This window comes from Anthonomus grandis, chromosome 2 (genome assembly GCF_022605725.1).
Source record: "Anthonomus grandis grandis chromosome 2, icAntGran1.3, whole genome shotgun sequence".
Lineage (NCBI taxonomy): Eukaryota > Metazoa > Arthropoda > Insecta > Coleoptera > Curculionidae > Anthonomus > Anthonomus grandis.
Window position 1 is genome coordinate 22,197,491 of NC_065547.1, and position 21,726 is coordinate 22,219,216.

The 21,726-nt window shown below is 33.8% G+C and overlaps 2 protein-coding genes across 4 annotated transcripts in view; one reads left to right on the forward strand and one right to left on the reverse strand.

The window, feature by feature from the left end:
• LOC126748526 (zinc finger protein 26-like) overlaps positions 1–9,997 on the reverse strand; it is a 111,685-nt gene extending 101,688 nt beyond the window's left edge. For all 3 annotated transcript variants that reach the window (XR_007664756.1, XR_007664755.1, XM_050457822.1), the window contains exon 1: positions 9,595–9,997. Coding sequence is in view for 1 of the 3 variants with exons in the window: in XM_050457822.1 (XP_050313779.1) it covers positions 9,595–9,726 (132 nt within the window). In the remaining 2 variants the exon portion in view is untranslated. The remainder of the gene's footprint in view (positions 1–9,594) is intronic.
• A 371-nt stretch (positions 9,998–10,368) lies between these two features.
• Positions 10,369–12,954, forward strand: LOC126750463 (uncharacterized). Its single transcript, XM_050460089.1, has 3 exons — positions 10,369–10,586; positions 11,103–11,415; positions 12,268–12,954. The coding sequence occupies exons 1-3, from the start codon at positions 10,450–10,452 to the stop codon at positions 12,442–12,444; spliced, it is 627 nt and encodes a 208-aa protein (XP_050316046.1). The 5' UTR covers positions 10,369–10,449; the 3' UTR covers positions 12,445–12,954.
• Positions 12,955–21,726: the final 8,772 nt, after the last annotated feature.

Here is a 21,726-nt window from a genome sequence, read left to right on the forward strand (position 1 = left end):
GTTTTTGCTCAGTCAAATTATAGTGGACTTGATGCAGCCAGAAGGTATTTAGAATTATACCCAAATCGAAGACAACCCAATCACAAACTGCTCAGACGTATTTATACCTGCCTAGGCGAAACAGGGTGTTTTCGTCCTAAAACCTTAAATGGTGCTCCAAAAAATATCAACGTCGATGATGAAGAAGAGGTTTTAGCTCGTATTTCGGAATCCAGATCTCAGTACTCGTCGGTTAAGTACGGCAACAGGAATAAGCCAATCGTCTAGCTGAAGAATTTTTAAGAAAGAGAATCTCCGTCCATATCATTATACTCCTGTCCAAAATTTGCTACCTCAAGAATTACCAGTTTGCCTACAGTTTGCGCAATTTATGGTAGATAAACAATCCGAAAACCAGGAATTTCTTAATGACCTTCTTTTCACCGATGAGCGACGTTTACCAGACGAGGTGTTTTTAATTGGAAAAACAATAATTTGTGGGACTCCGAAAATCCACATGCTTTAAAGGAACGAAATTTTCAGCACAAATTCAAGGTAAATATTTGGTGTGGTGTGATATCTGCTTTTTTTATTGGTCCTTTTGAACTTCCTCCTAATCTATACTTTGAAACTGACATTTATTTTGCATATGTACAGGTTAATCATAAAGATTCATGCCTACTTAACTAACTAGAATATTTCTTAAAAACTAAGGAAATGGCTACTTTTTGCAAAGAGCAGGTGGCCTTTGCGTGGAGTGTGGCATGCAGCATGACGTTCGGGTCTGTACCTAGCGGAGGAGGGACGGCAGCTGCGGCTTGTTGCTGAGACGTGGAGGGTGCGGCGAGGTGGCTGTTGTCCTGGGTGCCCCAGGTAAACGGGCGATCCCGTGTGGCAGCTTTTGCCATCAAGATCTCCTTCGGATTCCTGGGGCATCCCAGGTAGTTGGCGGTGTGCGGGCCTCCACAAATGGCACATGTGGCCGGCTGGTCGCGTGGTTTGGTGCACTCGGCGGTGGCGTGAAGTTAGCAACACGCACTTGTGTGCCGCCGTGCACCTGGCCTGGGCGTGTCCATGGAGTTGACACCTGTGGCACTGTATCCTCCTGGAGTTGTTCCTTTGGGCTTCTACCCTTATCCTCACACCGCGCAGCTCCGTTAGCGAGAAAATAGACTTCTCTTCTCTTGGGAGCTGCACCAGGACCAGTGGTGTGGGCTACCTGCTGAAGTACCGTGCCGCTGAGTGTGGGTGGAAGCCCAGCCCTAGTCGTCCGGTGGAAGACCCGGCGACCTCCTCCTAATCTAAACGGGCCTCTCTATTTAAACTTCCTTGAACAACAGTTAAACCTATTACTAGAAGATGTACCACTAACCGTAAGGCGGAACATGTGGTTTATGTAAGACGGGACGCCGCCACATTTTTCTCTGCCAGTACGGCGATACCTGAATGAACATTTTCCTCACTGGTGGATTAGGCGTAGCAGTGAATTTGTTTGGCCACCTAGAAGTACTTACACCAGACTTAAATCCTCTAGACTTCTCAATATGGTCACACATGAAGGACATAGTTTACAAAAATACAATTAATTCCATCAAAGAATTACTAAATATTAAATTTCTATTAAGCCGATGTAATAAGGGTGGCTTAGGATTTTTTACTCTAAATGTTTAAAATGCAAATAACTTAAAAACTGATAGACTTACATGAAATAAACAAGAGTACCTTTTTTATTCAAAATTGAACTGCCTTTTAGATTTTCTAGTCGTTTTAGCCATAACTGATTAGGCAAAAAAGATATGTTGTAATTTACCTAAGTAACAGTGTGTAACTAACGCCCTGTATAAATAATGCTAAATTCAGCACAAAATTCGTAATTTTCATGTCAAAACATATAAAGTCGCCAATTATCAAGATGATACTGCTTAAAAGTACAAAATGATTAAGATCGCCATATTTTGGTGTGCAGTATCTCCAGTTCAGAGATTGCCCATTCTTAATGAATCACCCTTTATATTATATGATATATTATTATATGAATTATTATAAATTTGACATAATTGAGCTTACTGAAACATTGGTTGTCTGAAAATATTTCTTCTCAAATATATGAAATACCGGGTTTCACATTCATAAGGAAAGACAGGATTGGTCGGAGTGTAGAGAAACAAGAACCTCCAATTTGAGTTCGTTAATACCGCATCGATAGGGTTGTTGGAATCTTCAAGCATAAAATTTAAAATTAACTCTGAAATATTTATTTTTGTTTGTGTGTATAGATCACCTTAAATTAAATTTCCTCTAATTCGCAACAGTTTATAAATATATTTGAAGATTTCTAATGGAAAAAAATATAACTCACGATAACTTTATTATTATAGGCAAAATTAACATACATTTTTTGCAAGATTCTCTGCAGAAAATATGTGTCCAGAGCATTGCTGGAAACTTTAATCTGAAACAAATTTTTATAACAGGGCCAACCTGTATAAATACAGAAGCAAATACTAAAACACTAATAGATTTTAATGTTGACTAATCTAGATAACCTAATAAGCTCTAAGTCGACGGTAGAAATATCAGAAACCGTTTCAGATCACAACATTAAACACGGAAACTTTAATATACCTCGCAAAAAATGTTCAAAAAAACTATATCATATAGAGATTATAAGAATATTAATAAAATAAATTTTGAATCTGATGCTTTAAATATTCCATGGCATGAAATATACATCACTGATGATGCTAACAGTAAACTGTTCTTATTTAATAACTTACTACTAACTTGATGAACAAACATGCTCCCCTTTGTCATAAAACTCTATATGGAACGCCAAATGACAATCAAATCAAAAATTTTAATCAAATGACACAAAAGAGTGGGAAAGAACTCTGGACATCTGCAAAACAGTTAAACATTCTAAGAAAAACTAAGACTTATAATTTGCCATCTTTGCAGGATCCAGAAAGATTAAATAACTTTTTTCTAAACTCAAACAACACAAGTACATCTGCATCTCCGGATAAAATTACATACTATAAATCAAATATACATGATAATTTAAGGCATGATGCAACCAAATTTTCATTTTTTCTTATAGATAAAACTACAATCATCGTTTTTTTATTTTTTTTATTTATCTTCATTTAATAAATAAAATCAAGACAAATGCAGTAGGGCAATATAACATTTCCATATAAGATTTAAGATTATGCTTGCCCTATTGTATTGATCCCCTGATCAATATTCTTAACTGTTGCATTCTTAAGGATTTTCCACCTATCTGGAAAAAAGCTGTTATCAAGCCAATAGTAAAAAAGAGCGACCCCAATGAAGAAACAGATCTTAGGCCGATAAGTATTCTGCCAGTGTTATCGAAAATAATATTAGCAAATAACTGTATATACTGATAAGTTCCTTACCGAGGAGAAAAACGATCTAACCTGTCTTACTTTGTTAGATTATAGTAATAGCAATGATTTGTGGACCCAAAGAAATATCTAATTACATTCAAAATATTGATTTTTGAAGCATTAAATAATAATAAGTTGCTGTCACACCATATCTCTAAGAGAATAACATTCACCATTCCTCTTAGGATAGTTATAACTCTAGTATGCCAAAAAACGTAAGTCATTTACATAGATTAAAAATAAAAGCGGACCAAAAATAGAACCCTGCGGCACACCTGCTCAAAAATGAAAAAATGAACCCTTTGACATGAGTCTGACGAAAATTACAATTTTGAAAAAGGGGACCCTAAAGCCATACATCTGGGCATTAATGTATTCAAAAGATGACTAGAAAGATAAATTAGTAAATACAAGATCGACCTCTGGAAAACCATACTGAACAATAGAAATATTATAAAATTGCAGAGGACTGTGATCGATCTGCAGTTGGCAACCTGGTCAAAATTCTTCTTTTAATATGGGTGGTAGTCTTCCAAACATTTGGAATTTGGTTTGTAGGTAGGTTTATCTTAAATATGTGAGTCATTGGCCAAGACACAAGTAAAATTAACTAAAATCCTTAGCTAAAAGGCTAGGTATAGGAATATTACAGGGTGTTACAGAATAAGTTGCTGATCCTTTAGGGTGTTAATCCTTAGATGATTTTAAGAAAAAAAGTGTAAATAATGCTATGTCCTAACTTCCTTAACTTTTGAGCTACAGAGTTTAAAGAAGAGTAAGAACTTAGACTTTTTTTTTAGAAGTCTAGTGGTATATAAAATATTAAAGTACCGCGAGAGTTCTATAATTAGAATTGTTAAACTGTAATGGTAAAATAATTTTTTCACTAATAAATTGACCATGCATAAAAATGTTTTTTTATTTTTTCCGCAGTAATCGCATGTCGGGCGAAAAACAGTCAAGAAATAAAATTTGCCCTAAAATAAAAATGGATTGAAAAAATTGTTTTTAATTTACAGAAAAGCAGTAGCAAAATAGACTAAATAGTAAAAAACTATTTAGTCTACGTTCTTCTCCGGATGCCTCTGGTTAAGCTTTAAAAAAAGCTCCTATATGAAAAAATGGCTATTGATACTTAGACGGTGTATATAAACATATCTAGGAAGTTAATAAAGTTATGATGAAGAAACGATTTTTTCTTAAGATTTTTGATATCTGAAAAGTTAACGAGTTTAGGAGATAGCTTTATCCGAACTTTTCTTCTTAAAATCACATAAGGATTAACATCCTTAAGGATCAAGAACATGAGTATGATTGTAGGAATTTAGCCCTTAAAAAAAACCCTACTGCTTTAGCTGAGCACAAAATAAATACAGGACACAATTTTAATTTTGGCAGGACTACAATTATGGGCCAACAGCAGTTTTTTAAAAAGAGACTTCTAGCCGAAATGATAAACATAAAAAAACATAATAATGCGGTAAATAAAAGAACGGATATAGACAATTTAAGTTCTTCTTATTTTAATCTAATAGATCAAATCAAAATGTAAACTTTTGGGACTGTTTTGGTTCTTATCACTAAAAAGAATGCGTCTATTGTGTTCTCGCATACACGGTTTTTCTGGCTAGTTGCTAAATTATTATTGTACACCGTAGAATCAATTTTAAAGCAACTGTCTGTGATACAACCCATCAATTTAAACCGTTTTTGTTAAAAAAATAATATTTTATATATTCTATGTTACCTGTGTGTCCTGTAAACATGATTATTTATGACAAGCAAAATCACACTGTTATGTAAGCAATTTTATAATTTTTTTTTTTTTGTTGTGTAATTTTTTTTTTAATTCAAATCTAAGATTTTGTTTTTTTTTTTTTGTTTTTCTGTTTTTTTCTTTTTTGGTGGTATCAACATAACCCCAAAAAGTTAAATTTTGTTTATATATAATAATCCTTTTTTATTGTGTCTTTTTTGTTACCTTAGGGCCCTGATGAAGCAATAAAATTATTGCGAAACGTTGGCCAGTACATAAAGTGACGTTTGTTTTTATTCCTTCGATCCCATCCCACAACTAAACTCAAGATTTCAAGAATATTAATATCTAAAAAACAAACTTGTAAAACAAAAATCATGTTTTGGGGATATTGTGAGCCTGAGCCCCAAAAGACCATATCATAGATAAGATTCAATGAGTGAATAGTAGAGAAGTCTGGCCAACTGTTGGCCAAGCTCCTGCCGCCTCACTTTCACAGCAAAACATCCAGAATACATTTTTTTACTCAACTCCAACAAATGATCCTTGAAACTTAATAAACTCTGATAACTGTATAATACCATTATTCAAAAACAGGCTGCCTAAGTCACAGTTAAACTCTAAAACCCTTGTCTTCTCAGTATTAAAAACCAGCCTATTGGCATCCCACCATTTTTTTTACAATATTCAGATCACCTGCAATAATAGTGCTGAGATTTTTGGCGACAGTGTTTTGCATTGAGATTAACGTATCATCAGCAAATAAGGTGAAATTCCCAGCAATCTTGATTCTAGTACCGTCATTAATGTAAATAAAATATAAAATAGGGCCAAAAACGGATCCCCGACTAAACATCCAAAACTCGTGACCGTATGTCATTCGACACAGTGACCTGAGTACACCCGCTAAAATAAGAGGACAACCAACACCGGGTAGGGCCACAAAACCCACAGCACTCCAGCTTAGCCAGCAGTTTTCTATGATACACCCATTCAAAGGCTCAAGTTGGATAGATCAGAGAACACCGCTGCCACAGCCTGATGTGGATTAATACTCACATAGCATGTGTACTTTTATTCTGCTGGAAGCCAAACTAGGCTGGTGCAATGGCATCAGTACTATGAATGTAGTTGAGAATTCGATTCTTAACTAGTTTTTCCACAATCTTAGATAAAGTAGAAAGTAAGGAAATTGGTTGGTAGAATTTGATGTTTCTAATTTGATGGTTCTTTGTGTTAACCCTCCTATAGAAAGGTATCACCATAGCTGAGTTTAGGTAAGACGGGAAAATGTCGTTTGCCAGCTGAAGTTTATGGCAAATACTAGGATCTTTAAAGCACTGGTTGGTAGTTTCAACCATACTTGAGGCGAAATTCCACCTTGCATGAGAATTTTTATTTTTTAACTCAAACATAGTTGTCTTAAGTTCGGGATATCTGTTGGCAAAAACAGAACAAAAGAAATGGTTAAGGAAGTTCAAAAGAATTGGTAAGGGAGACTCAACCTTGGGTGTGTTAAAAATTCTGTTGTTTTTGTTTCTCAATTCATTTATTATGTTCTAACTCTCTTTGATCTATTTGAAACTAATGATATTCATTGTCTATAATAAGTGCTCTTTCTCTAATAAGCTTTCGATAGATCGATCTATAGTTATTGTATGCAATAAACCGCTCATCATGAAAGTATTTTCGTAGATAATTAATTAAGACAACATTGGTCAGCTCCAAATCGTCGAAGACCAGGTGTGGGCCAGGGTTTTTTCCCAATTTTTCCTTTACCTGCCTTAATAGAAACGCTCTATTGAATGAGAGTGACGTGAAATCTAGAAAGCGGATCAGTTAACATCTAAACAAATTTTGTGAAAATGGTCAAAATATTTCATGCAAAAAATATGGCTGAATTTCCTCTGAGGGTAACATAATTTACCAATGGAAAGTGGATATTTGGCTACATTGTCTCATGATCAGACAGACGAGCACTGATGATGTCACATGACAAACAGGACACATAAACAGACATAATCAAGTAAAATACTGGAACCATTAGAAAAACGTGGAGTATACACACATAGCCAGGGAATAGGAAGACAAAAGATTAAAAAGATCTGGGAGATCTAGTAAGGTTGTTTACATTCAAATCACCAGCAAGAATAATTTTACTGTTTACTGGTAGTTGAGATAATAATACAGGAAACAATTTGTTTAGTTTAAAAAAAATATAAACATGAACTAGAATTAAACAATCAGTACAACACTCATCAAAATTAACTGCTGAGGCTACCATTTCCTCACTCTGAACTTAGATGTGGCTCTATTGTATATGGTAAATGGTTATTAATATGATTATTCAATCATCTTCCACTAGAAATAAGAAAACTTAAGACTTAAAAAAGCATACATATAAAAACCAAGGAATTTCTTGCCAGTAAAGCTTACTATAGTTTAAAGGAATTTTTTTAATGATAAAGTATTCTTTATGATTTATGTTTTAATCTAGTTTTGTTATAACTTATTGTACTGTCAGTGAATTGTATTATATTTTCAGCTTTGTCTTCAACTTCTATGTTTATATTGACAATAAAGCATTTTTTGATTGCGAGTTTTTGAGTTTGAGTAATATGTCCAATTTTTGTATAAATACATCTAGAGAGGCTGTTGGTGACCAATATAAACAAACAACATAAAAAATATGCTGCTTGCAAAATGAGAAAGCAAACTCAAATACAGATTCTTCATACAAATAATTGTATTTGTCTACAGCAGCAAATTCACCTAAGACAGTCCTATAGCTATCTTTAATTAAAACAAGTGTGTGTCCATGAATTGGATCTGGAGAATAATGAGACAATCTTATATACTTAAGGTACGCCAACATAATAAAAAAGCATTCTTCTGGATGCAGCCAGTGCTAAGTGATAAGAAGCAGGTCAGGAAAATTAATGCTTTCTAAGTAAATATGCAGCTCATCACACATCACATTTGTTACACAAGGACTGAATGTTTATTAGAAATATTGACAATATATGTTCAGAATTAAAATTAGTAAAACTGAAAATCTTGTGTTTTTTCATTTGTTGGTCTTTTGATAATAGGCGAAGTTAAATCTACTAACTCAGATACATTAACATTTATAAATACAAGATTACTACTACATTGAAAATTCATATGTTGCAGAATATTACTGCAAGTATTAATCGTCCTCAAGAGAATCATCCTCTAACATTAGTATCTATGAAACAAAATTTATCCTGAACAAATTGATTCAAATGTTTGGATGTATAATTTAAGTTTCCTGTTAAATTTAAATATCCTGATATTTGCTTCATTAGACGTAAGGGTATAATCAAAACTTTAACATTTTTAAAAACCAAACATTTTAGTGTTGCAATTATGTTCTTAAACAAGGGATATTTTTTATTTCTAAAATCATTCAAACCTGCATAAATTATAATGTAGTATTTTTTAGCACAAACATTTTGGTTAATAGTCCTACAAACTTTATGACATAGATAAATTCTGCATGAGGGTTAATAATTGATTGCATTTTAAAATGGTTAAACTTATAACTAAAAACATTCTTCGATTTAAAGTCCTGTTGATCTCCCAAGATCAGAATATTTTTATCACTTTTTGTACTGATTACATTTTTACAAGATGTGATTGATCATTCAGCTTTTCCTAATGTTAATAATGTATTATTTACTGATTTTTTTTTCTCAGCTTTGTAAGTAAGGGCATAGAGCTCTTCTTATATATTTAGTATTTTTGAATTATGGCTTTCCATCGACCCCAGATGTTAACTTGTTCTTGAGTGTTCTACCAGTTGGAACCATTTTGGCAACTTTAATCATTATTAAATTAACTATGATTATATAAAAAGCATTTAGCCTAATTTAAACATTTTTATTAATCATATATGAAATATGAGCTAGATATGATAAACAGTTTTTACAATCTTAATCTCAGATTTTTTAATTATTTTGCTCAGAGACTATAATATATAGGTAAATAACAAGGTTTAAAATATTAATGAAAATTAGATTAGAATATAATAACAAGTTTCAGTCTTTTCAACCAATAACATTGTGTATATTTTTTAATACATGTTCGTGATATGTTTTGAATATTTTTAGATTAGATTTTAATATTTTTAAATAAAAGCTATTTTGTGGAATAGGGTCCTTCTAGAAAACAAAATAAAAATTATATTGAATGATAGTTTTTCCAGTCAGTGGGATTATCTTTGTTAAATACTGGTTAATTATTATTGACGATATTCATTCCATTTGAATTTTATCAGAATAAAATAACACAAAAATATGCACTATTTTAGTAAATTTTTGGTGGTGTTTAAATTATACATTTAATAGTACACACTTAATATTAGCATGCATTTATTGTCTATGCAACATTAAAATAGGTATGGTAAATAAATTAACAACTTACAACAATGGAAAGACAAGTTTCAAGCTTAGTTTTCAGACCTTCAGTTCTAAATATATTTATGAAATTAATACCAGCTTTTCCACAGGTTCGGCATAGCTTAAAATCCATATTCATGTACTTTAAACTCTCCATAGATCAAACCCATTACTTGAATCTTCTACTTTTCTGAAGTACGTAAGCTATATCTGCTTGAATCATAAAATTTATTAAACCACATAATAAACATAAATACAACTTTTTGGCGCGATTATTTGTTAAGTTTGTTAGCAAACACAAACATTAAATTTTAAATAATTATTTACGGAAGGACAATGTACAATGAATCGACAGGACAAGACAGGCAGAATCTCTAGAAGAATCAACATTCGCTCAAATATTATTTGAAATTTTGAAAATACTCTGTTTTTTTCACAATTTCTGCCCTTCGATAAACGTCACGATGTAAAGGCGTATACACATTATTAAGCGAACGAATGGATTCGTGCATACCTGTTCGCCGTTTAATGAGCAATTGATTCTACGGACGAAATATGGCAAAAGAATTCATTTGTACCTTTTCCTTTATTTCTATAATTATTAGTGTAAATCTAATTTAATAAAATACATTAGTTTCTTTGTCTTGAAATTCAAATAAAGCCGCTCCCAGACGATGTGGCGAACGTTAGGTCCAACGTTCGACCCAACGTTTGATACAACGTTCGACACACGGCGTTTTGCCAGTGTACCTCCCACACGATGCTACGAACTTTTCAGTTGAAACATTGGACACATATTGGTTCCAACGTTTGCTCTGGCGCATCAAATTTATATTATTTGTTTTTAAATTTATATAAGTTTAAACCTAGGTGAAATAAAATGGAAGCTAAAACTTTAGCCGGTATTGCTGCAGGCATTATTGTATTGAGTTGTGCTCAAAATTTACGAAAGAAAAAAAATAAATTAAGACGTCAAAGGCGTTGGTGGATGTTATCAATACATAAAAGTAGAGGACAGTAAGTATACTTATTTTAATAGGATTTTTGAAAGTTATAAGGTTAAGTAGGCTTTTCAAAGTTTGTATGATTCGATATGCGCTATATCGAGCTATAAAAGCGCAATAAAAATTATACCAGTTTTAAGGCAGAAATGCATTTAAAACTTTATGCACGATTAATTTAAATTGTTACCTAGCTATTTGAATATTTCTTAAATTTTATTTTGAATAACAAATAATGAAATTTTATTATGACCTCAAATTTTCTGTGTTAATAATTCCAGTACCTACTAACGAATAACGGGCGACTACGAATTTTGATTTTGTTTTGTAGAGTCGGAATATTATGAGAAAATTCCAGAGACATCAACAGGCGTCAACATTCGCGCATCCAAGTGTCGATTTATATGGTACGAAATGGATTTTGGCGCATCTCAGGTTACTGGCATTTTCTTATAATATTCCGACTCTAAGATTGTCGCCTCATTCCTGTGATACATACATTTTTTTAACTATTAGGTATATTAAATTTTAGATTCAACGGCTTAATCTTGCTAGCTGATCTACAAAAGGAACCTTCTGGGAAATTTATGAATTTTTGCCGGATGTCTGCCGAGGATTTTGAAATCATTTTAAATCAAATTGGGCCACATATCTTAAAACAAGATATTAATATGCGAAAGGCCATTTCCATACAAGAGCGATTAGTAATAACGCTTCGATTTTCAGCGACTGGCAACAGTTTTACCAGTATTGGCTATTTGTTTAAGGTATCAAATCAGACCATCAGCGTTATTGTGCCAGAAGTGTGTAAGGCCATCAATGAAGCTTTAAAGGATCAAATAAAAGTAAGTTGTATGTTATGTTCAGCTGTTATTTATTGAAATAAATGTAAGTCGTTCCGCATTGTTATATTAAAATTTTAGGAGCACAAAGTAGGTCTAATTTTAAAACTAAAAAACATTAAAGTAAAAGTCCATCTTTATTTATTACAAGCCTACGAAAATAGTAGTCTACTTTATGCCCCTACAATTTGAACATAACGATACGTATCACTTGGTAATAATATGTTTAGCCGTTAAAACTTGAATAATATAGTCATATCGAGGACTCATTATTATTTTGGGTAGTTGTATTATTAGGGGTTTGACAACTAGAGTTTTGGAAAGGGGAGGATAAAGGATTATTATTTGATACATTGGTTGAGCTAGAGGTGGAGGGTGACTGGAACTGATGATCGGAGTAGGGTAGATTTGGAGATGGAGGTTGGGTGAATGCTGGACTAGAAGAAGAACTTGGTGTATTGGAAATAGTATATGAGTTGATAAGGTTTACAATCTCATTCAACTCGGCTTCAAACACCAAATTATCAATTTTGTTTTGAAGCACTAATCTTGTCCGAAGCGACAGTCTTCTTAGCTTCTCTGCGAGGAGTTGGCCAAATAAAGCGGGAGCATCCGATGCAGAAGGTTGCGGAGCCATTGAAGCTAAATTATCTAGTGCTGTTCTTGCTGCGCGCAGAAACGAACCATTTCTGCTTAAAAAACTTTTTTTCTTCTTTTTAAAGTAACTAGCTGCTGTTAAAGTTTGGCTACAACTTTTTGGAACACTCTGTATCTTTGTTATTTGTAGATATATTTTAAAAATAATATTTATTTATAATTAGGTATATTTTATTATTAAAAATTATTTCTTTTCAGATTCCAAAAACACAACAAGAATGGATGAAAATTGCGAACGGGTTTCAATACTACTGGAATTTTCCACACTGCTTGGTCACAATAGATGGAAAACATATAGTGTTGCAGGCTCCATTTAATAGTGAATCGGAATATTTTAATTATAAAAAATCCTTTAGTATAGTGCTAATGGCTTAAGTTGACTATGATTATAACTTTATATTTGTTGATATTGGTGCCCAGGGCCGAATGAATAATGCTGGAGTTTTTGCAAGTACAACATTATATAAGAAAATGATTAAAAATGAACTATCACTACCACCTATGGAGCCATTAATAGGTCGTGAGAAACGAGTCCCGTATGTATTCATCGGAGACGATGCATTTCCAATGAGCAGATCATTATTAAAACCATATTCTGGAACTCACTTAAAAAATAGCATGGAAAGAATTTATAATTACCGACTTTGTAGGGCACGTAGGGTTGTTGAGAACGTTTTTGGAATTGTAGCTTCCGTATTTCGAGTTCTTAGGGCTCCTATGTTATTGCAGCCCGAAAAAGCAGCTTTAGTCTGTATGACATGCACACAACTGCATAACTTTAAGAAAAAGTAAAACACCTAGGAATAGCTATACTCCAAATGGTTTATTTGATATTGAGATAAATGGGCAAATAATGGATGGGACCTGGCGTAAAGACAGTTCAATGACTTCGTTAATTCCCTTACCGAATAAACCTAGAAAATCTTCTCAAGCTAGAGAAGCTAGAGAAATTCAAAAAGAGTATGCTGAATATTTTGTTTCCAATGGAGCAGTTGCGTGGCAAAACAACATTAATTAGTTTTTATTTCTTTTTTTGATACTATACTGTAATAAACTGATCGAAAAAAGTTAAGGATATTTTGTTATCACTCTTTAATAACAATATCAATTTTTTTATAGAACAATGATAATAAAAAGCGATAACACAATATCCTTAACTTTTTTCGATCAGTTTAGATAATTTTTCATGTCACTTATCTTTTATAATAAATACCTCCGAGCTTAAAGATGCTGATTTATTTCTTGCGGATCTAATAAACCTGTCGATGGCGTCGTAGGCAAACCATGAAGGTTTATATATATCATTGTTGCCTGAGCCCGTTGTGGTAGAATCAACGACCTTTTTTCTTAAAGTTCTGTATGTAGACATTATGGACTCTTTCTTTTTTTAAAATTCTGCCACTGGTACCTCAGTCGACATTTCATTTGCAATCTGAGTCCATGCATCATGTAATGCGTTTCTGTTCTTGTGTCCTGGATGCTTGTAATTCCATAATATGGGATGTTTTTCATACCCTTGTATAAACTCCATAATGAGTTCATTGGTTCAATCCATGTTCTTCCTAAAAGAGAAAAAATAAAGTTAAAAATTTGAAAAAATTGACACTTCAAGTAAAAAATATACTTGACTTAGATGTTTTGAATATGTATTTGTACTTAATAATTATTTATTTCAATTAAATACATTTTATTTCGTACCAATACATTAAAAATTTAACCGGATATTTGGAATACATGGAATTTGCTTTATTTTTAATACAATCACCTATCCACCATCTTAATTTTATGTCTAATAATAATGATACTCAAAGTAAGTATCAATATTTACGTTTACCAGACTCAAAAAAAATATGTTATTTCCTTTTTCTATAGTTTTTAAAGACCATCACAAATTTTAGGCAACACAATAATATAATTATACGTTTACAGTTATTAGGTATTTAAAATTTAAAATACTTACCCTTTTACTATAGGTACTAACTCCTCAGAAAATACCACAACAAACTCCCTCAAATAACACACCAAAACAAACTAAATAAAATTAAAAATTAAATGCCACCGCACCACGCCACAGAAAGGCGAGATTTTACCGGTCGACACAACAAATGGTGTGGGAGGGTCACGAATGTTGCTTCAAACGTTGGAAGCATCCTTTGACGTGGGGCAAATTTACCGACTGTGTCCGGAACGTATCGAGTGACGAACGTTGGTCACATCCGATCGCCTGGTGCTCTCCCACACAATGCGACAAATGCCTGTGTGTCCAACGTTGGAAGGCGTTCGCCACATCGTCTGTGAGCGGCTTAAGATGCTCCAGTAATTTCAGACCCAATTTTTTTAAAATAATTATAGCGCTTAGTTTGACAGATACAGATGGCGCAAGCTGAGGCTAGGTGGCACGTAAATTGGCTCTCCAAATTCTTTAAATATAATAGAAACATATCATCCAAAAAACCAAACAAAAATATGACTTCAAGTCACGGCCCTATTAAACATATATAATTATTAAACGCTACACGTGTTTTGCCACTATCGGAGCATCATCAGGCCTAAAAATAAATTACTGCCTAAAAATAAGATTTACAAAAAGAACCTTTATAAAAGATGATAAAATACTTTTTACCTAGAATCACACCTACACAAATCACATTACAACTAACAACAAATCAAAACCACAAGAGGTTAGATTAACAATATACAGGGTGTTTGGAAGGTGAGTAGCCAAACGGAAATGGTGAATAGTTGAGATTACTGGCTCTTTAAAACGCATAGTATTGTATTTTTTTTGTTTTTCCTCAAATTTAAGGAGTCATATATTTTTTCCTTTTTTTATTAGATTTTCCTCGTTTTTGTCCCTTAATCTTCAATTTTTTTTAATTTTTGGACTATTAACTTCTCTAGTTAATAGTCTTTCTAACGATATGCTACATGTAACAAAAATAATTAGATAACTTACGAAAAACAAATAAGTATATATAGAACGTATAAGTGTGTATAGAACGGACCGCAACACTAGTAACAGTTCAAAAAGTAGAGGCGGGGGTGTGCTCCTAGCAGTGAGCAACACCCTAAAATCCCATCGTTTGCCAACTGCTGACAATTCACTTGAAGAAATCTGGATCTCTGTGCGTCTTGGTGATGGCGAGGATTATTGCATTGGCTGCATTTATGTTCCTCCATCCATGGATCTATCTGTGTATGCAGCGCATTGTGCCTCTGTTACCAAAGCTTGCGAGAGCTTTAATAATGTTCTTATTGTTGGTGACTTTAACCTTTCTAATATTTCATGGTTACCTAGTGATGATCATTATGGCTTAACCCCAAATAATGTTACATCTGATAAAGAAAATCTTTTATGTGACACATTCACTTTTCTAGGTTTAATGCAGCTCAATGCAGTGGTTAATGATCATGGAACAATTCTTGACCTTTGCTTTACAACTTTTCATTCCACTTTAACAACTAAATGTAATGGTTTAGTCGGGTCAGATCCTTACCATCCTGCTCTTGAACTGCAACTACCCAATAGTAAGTCCAATTACCTGGAACTACCTATAACTTATTTTTACAACTTTAATCAAGCAGATTTTGTGTCTATAAATAACTACTTTTCTACATACAACTGGATGTCAATAATTGTTAACGATAACTTAAATACCACTGTTGCAAACTTCTATTCTGTTGTTTATCATTGTTTGAATCTGTTTGTGCCAATAAAAAAACACTCTCCCAAGAAACATTATCCACTATGGTTTTCTAGAGAACTAAAAAGTCTAGTTATTCAGAAAAAAATAGCACATAGAAGGTACAGACAGTCAGGATCAAATACTGATTACTTAAGTTTTAGTGTTCTGCGCTCAGAATGCCGTTCATTATCTAGTGAATGCTACAGACATTACATTGAAAGAGCCGAAAATGCAATAGAGAACGATAGCAAGACCTTTTGGAAATTTGTAAGACTTCAGTCCAATCAAAGCGATTCTACCGTTCCAGATGAGATGTTCCTTCATGATCTCAGGGCCGATACTGGTATTTCTATTGCAAATCTCTTTGCCACCCACTTTTTATCTGTATTTAACAAGAATACTAACCCTTCTAATGCCTCTGACGGTCTCGATACCTCATGTAAATTTAACCATATCAACCACGTGTTCCTTAGTGCTACTACAATTGAAACAGCATTAGCTAAACTGGACAGCAGAAAGGGAGCGGGTCCCGATGGAATTCCAAACAGGCTTTTGAAAGAATGCAGCCATTCCCTTTTCCTTCCACTTTTTCATATTTTCAATTTGTCCCTAACTTCTGGAACTTTTCCAGAGAACTGGAAGCTATCTCATGTATGTCCTATTTATAAATCTGGGAATAAGAGTGACATAACTAACTATCGTCCCATTAGTAACCTCTCTACAATTCCTAAGCTGTTCGAGCACTGTGTAGAGGTAGTTCTATCTGGCACATTTCAGGAAATAATTGGAGATCAACAGCATGGATTCACCAGAGGTCGTTCTGTGGATACAAACTTGTTTGTTTTTAGCAACTATATCTTCAAATCTTTTGCCGACGGTAATGAAACACATGCGATATACACGGACTTTAGTAAGGCCTTCGATAGGGTCAACCATAATATTCTTATCTCTCATATTTCAGATCTCGGCATCAGCGGATCTCTTTTACTTTGGATCAAGTCTTATCTGATGGATAGAGAGCAGCGTGTTAAAATTGGTGGTTTTTTGTCCAACCCATTTTTGACAACTTCAGGGGTCCCTCAGGGCTCCCATTTGGGACCATTGTTATTCAGTCTCTTTATCAATCACCTCGGCTCCCTACTGGAGTCTGAGTTTTTGCTCTTCGCTGATGATTTGAAAATTTTTCGGCGGATTTCCTCCTCTCAGGATCAGTTGGTGCTTCAGAGAGATATAAACAGAGTGTTTTCCTGGTGTAAGTCGAATGAAATGTCATTGAATGTTAAGAAATGTGGGTTTATGAGGTTTACTCGTTTAAGGGTCTCCCCTCCTTGTCAATATGTTATTGATGGTATCCCCTTGAAGGAGCTTGACTCAGTCAAGGATTTGGGTGTCTTTCTGGACCCGAGTCTTACTTTCTCCCACCACTTCGAAAATACTGTAAATAGAGCTAATAAACTGCTTGGTTTTATCAAAAGATCTTGCAAAGACTTTACTAATGTGTCAGCATTGAAGACACTATATATTTGCCTGGTGAGATCTCTTCTCGAATTCTCCAATATTGTTTGGTCACCTCATTTTCTGATTCACATTGAGAGGCTTGAAAATATCCAGCACAAGTTTATCAGGTTTGCCAGATATACTCTTATGAAGTCAGGCCTGGATCTTACCTGTTCAGAGACCATGTCCTACCTGAGCATAAACTCCTTATCAAGTAGAAGGCAGTTCTTTGATGTTTGCTTTGCGTTTAAGGTTCTGAATGGTATTGTTAGAAGTCCGGAATGTCTGTGCCTTTTCTCTTTGCATGTATCTTCTTACACAACACGAGGTCAGGCGCTTCTCCACATTCCCTTTTGCAGAACATCCTATCTACTAAACAGTCCTATAAATAGAATAGCTTCTACAGTGAATAGATTTGCAAAAGATCTTGATTTTTTCAGTACATCTTTAGATAAATTTAAGTCGTCAGCTAGGGCAACTATCTTGGGATAGTGCCCTACTTCTACTCTTTGGATTATGTTTAGTACAGTATTGTTTATTAGTATTATAGTTTTTACTTAAGACTACTGTTAATTATTAATAAGTACTTGAAATGTTATATACGTTGATGAATAAATAAATAAATAAATAAATAAAAAAAAAATAAAAAGTAAGACAAACTTATTTGTTTTTAAGGATGCGTGAACCAATTTCTTGAAAGCAACCTAATTGAGCAGGTATAAACTTATGCCTCTTTCTAACACAGCTAAACCTGCTACGGCTGTTACGCTATAATCTCCTTTATCATTCGGCGACACTCACTTTGTGCCCCGCTACCTTAAACAGTTACCTGTCACTAACCATAATACGAGTATTATTTATTCGAGACTTGTCTATCTCCGCTACTTCACGTATTTTTAACTCCCCTCTACGCATATTGTTTTTGTTGTTCATTTTCGTTAACTTTGTTTTATTATTACTATTGCCTACTATGGCCGGTGCCTTTACAAACGAGGAGTACGCCGATATCCTAATGGCATATGGTAGAGCTGATGGAAATGGACGAGAAGTAAAAAGAATTTACCAAGAGCGTTTTCCCAATAGACGCCAACCTAATCGTCATACTTTTGAAACGACCTTTAGACGCTTAAGAGAAACTGGTAGTCTAAATCGCCGTGAACCTGGAGTTCGCAGACAACGTAATGTTGCTGATGACGAACGAATTCTGGAAGCTTTTGACGCAGATCCCACAACGAGCATCCGGACTGTAGCTGCCAATCTAAACCTAAGTGTATGGAAGGTCTGGTCTGTTCTTCATGCCAACGGAAAGCATCCCTTTCATTACACTCCCGTACAAGATCTTGAAGAAAACGACTACAAAAGACGCATTCAGTTTTGACGTCTCGTGCTACATATGGACGTGGATAACCGCGATTTCTTGAAAAACATACTGTAGACAGATGAATCCAAGTTTTCAAGGGAGGAAATTACCAACTTTCATAATTTGCATTATTGGGCCCCAAAAGAAGAAAACCCAAAAATGAAGAAAGTCGTGTTCTTTCAAAGGAAATTCTCAGTAAACGTTTGGGCAGGCCTAATTGGTAATACCCTTATTGGTCCACATTATTTACCGGATAATTTGAATGGGGATAATTATCTAGATTTTTTATTAAATGATCTGCCCGAACTCTTGAACGGAGTTCCAAATTTTCTCAATGAAGAACAAATGACGTTCCAACACTAGAGATTGGCGATCCGGGAGCTAGACAATGCACTTCCCAATACTTGGATTGGCAGAGATGGCCCTATCCCATGGCCTGCAAGATCACCGAACTTGACGCCACTTAATTTTTACGTCTGGGGCCGTGCGAAAGAACTTGTGTATTCCGAACCTATAAAACAATTGATAGAAAAAATTAATGACGCTTTTGTAATAATGAGACGGGAACTAACATTACAGTATACCACAAGAGAAATAAGAAAGCGATGTTACGCGTGTATTAGAAATAATGTTGAGCAAGACTTATATATTAACGATTTGAAGTAAAAAATATGTTCTTTTTAATCAACTGTAAAGGAAAGGGCATGGAAACGAAAGGGCACAACAGGTTTAGCTGTTTTAGAATGGTGAAAGAGATAGCGCAACAGATTTAGCAGTGTTAGAAAGAGACATAAGTTTATACCTGCTCAATTAGGTTGCTTTCAAGAAATTGGTTCACGCGTCCTTGAAGACACACTTATTTGTTTTTCGTAAGTTACCTAATTATTTTTGTTACATGTGGCACATCGTTAGAAAGGCTATTTAACTAAAGACGTTTTTTAACACATTTTAAAACCACACAACTTTTTTTATTATTATTTTTTCTATTGTAAAGTTGACGTAACATTTTTTTTCTATTGATTTGAGGAAGTTTGTTACTCTACTATTAGTTTCTCTCTAAATATTTTTCTTAGTTATTACGTAATTCTGAATGAGACAACATTAGTCTTTAAACTAAAACTAATTGTGCGCCATTTTGGCCAAAATTTAAAAAAAAAATTGAAGGTTAGGAAGGTTGAAGGAAAAAAGGTGTAAATTAAAACCCTCGATTCCAAAAATCGTCTACTGATTTATTTTACACATACTAAACACGATCACTTAAGACTACTAGAAATATATATTACACGGTATTTATTTATTATTACTTATGATATGGATTTAATCATTTTTATATTTTTCTGATTTATTTATTATTATATATTCCGATTTAAAGGTCGCGCCAATATTCCAACTTGAACTAAGCTCTGGGCGTCAACCACTACATACATAGACGGTGGTTCAGGAAAATTCGCGAAACATTAGAAAAATTATAAAATATTCGAAAAACATTCCACGCGTCTTCCGAGATGTCCTGCGATGTCCCTACTTGCACCACCGCGGTGATTCGAAGAGCTGGTATATTGGCGGTGTTGCCAATAAAATCTTTACCCTATCCTCCTTATGCTTATTTCGTCATTGTATGTCTATATTGGGTCGTATGAATAAAAATGAGCATTTAGTATCTACTCAGGAATTTGGAGCAAATACTCCATGCCATATGAATAAAAATAGGGAGCAGATGCTCCATTTGAGTAGGTACTCTTATGTATAACTTTTTGTGAGTTTATTCTAAGTTTTCCTATTAATAAAAATTTGTTGATGCTCCTCGGAAGGAGAATGTACTCCAAAATTTTGAGTTTAAAAATTTTGAGTCTGATATAGAGCAGACTTCAGTTTGACTACGTCAGAGCTATGTCTGAGTTTATTTTAATTTGCATTCTAAAAAATATTACAAACCAAGAAGGCGTACCTGTGATGGTGATTTTAAAGTGTTATATCGATTTACTAAAGAATACGTAAAGTGATTTCATATCCACTTTACGTGTTACGTTAAGAGGTGCTATATGTAACATTGATAAAATGAAAATATTTTTGAGATACGTTGGTGATCCGGGTTTCCAATCAGAAGTAGAAGATGTTGGTGTTTATCAAAGTTCTGTCTCAAAAATAGTGACGGAAGTTACTGAGAAGCTAATAGAAAAATGTGGTATGTGGATAAAAATTCCTCACACTGCTGCCAACATAATAGAGGCGAAACAAAAATGGCAATCAAATTATTCTTCTCCTTGTACATTGGGCGTGATAGACTGTACCTAAATAAAAAATAAAAAAGCCACCTATTCATAGCAATGATGACATAATATATTAATCGCAAAGGATATCACAGCATTAATGTCCAAGCCATATGCAATTCAGAGTGGTTTTCAAGTGTTGACGCTTCATGGCCAGGATCTGTTCACAATTTACGGATTTGGAGCAATTCAGAAATTTCAAATATTGCGAGGAATGATTTTCAGAGGTCGCAAGCACTACTTTTAGGAGATGAAGGATATGGCATAGCACCGTGGCTATGGGTACCTTTTAGAAATCCTAATATACCACAAGAACGTGCTTATAATAATTTATTTACAAAGAAACGTAATAAACAATCGACAATCAAAAAGCCAAGCACTAGAACTGATCAAGAAACAGCTGAAAGCTGAATTTCGGGTCACAAATAACGACAAGTCGAATGTACACAAAAATTAATAATATGAAATCCAGACGCAAGAAAAAGACTAACATAAACAGGACTGGAAATTAGAAAATTGTGCTGCAGTATTGGGAAAAGATTTTGTTGGAAATCATGGAAGGCAACTCAAATCCAGTACTTGCAACAGTTCCAGGTAAATTAATTCATATCTTCTTCATAAAAAGCTTTATTTAAATTTACATAAAATTAGTGAACCTATCTAAAGTTTGTTGTTATTTATTATTTTGTGAAAATTAAATGATTTACAAAGTTATGTTGTTTATAATCATTAATTTCTTATTGTTTAACTTTTGATCAAGTATTTTAGACAGGCATTTTTATAGCTTAGAAACAAAAAAAAGTTGCAATATTATTTACGAAACTTAATCACTTGTCCATTTTAG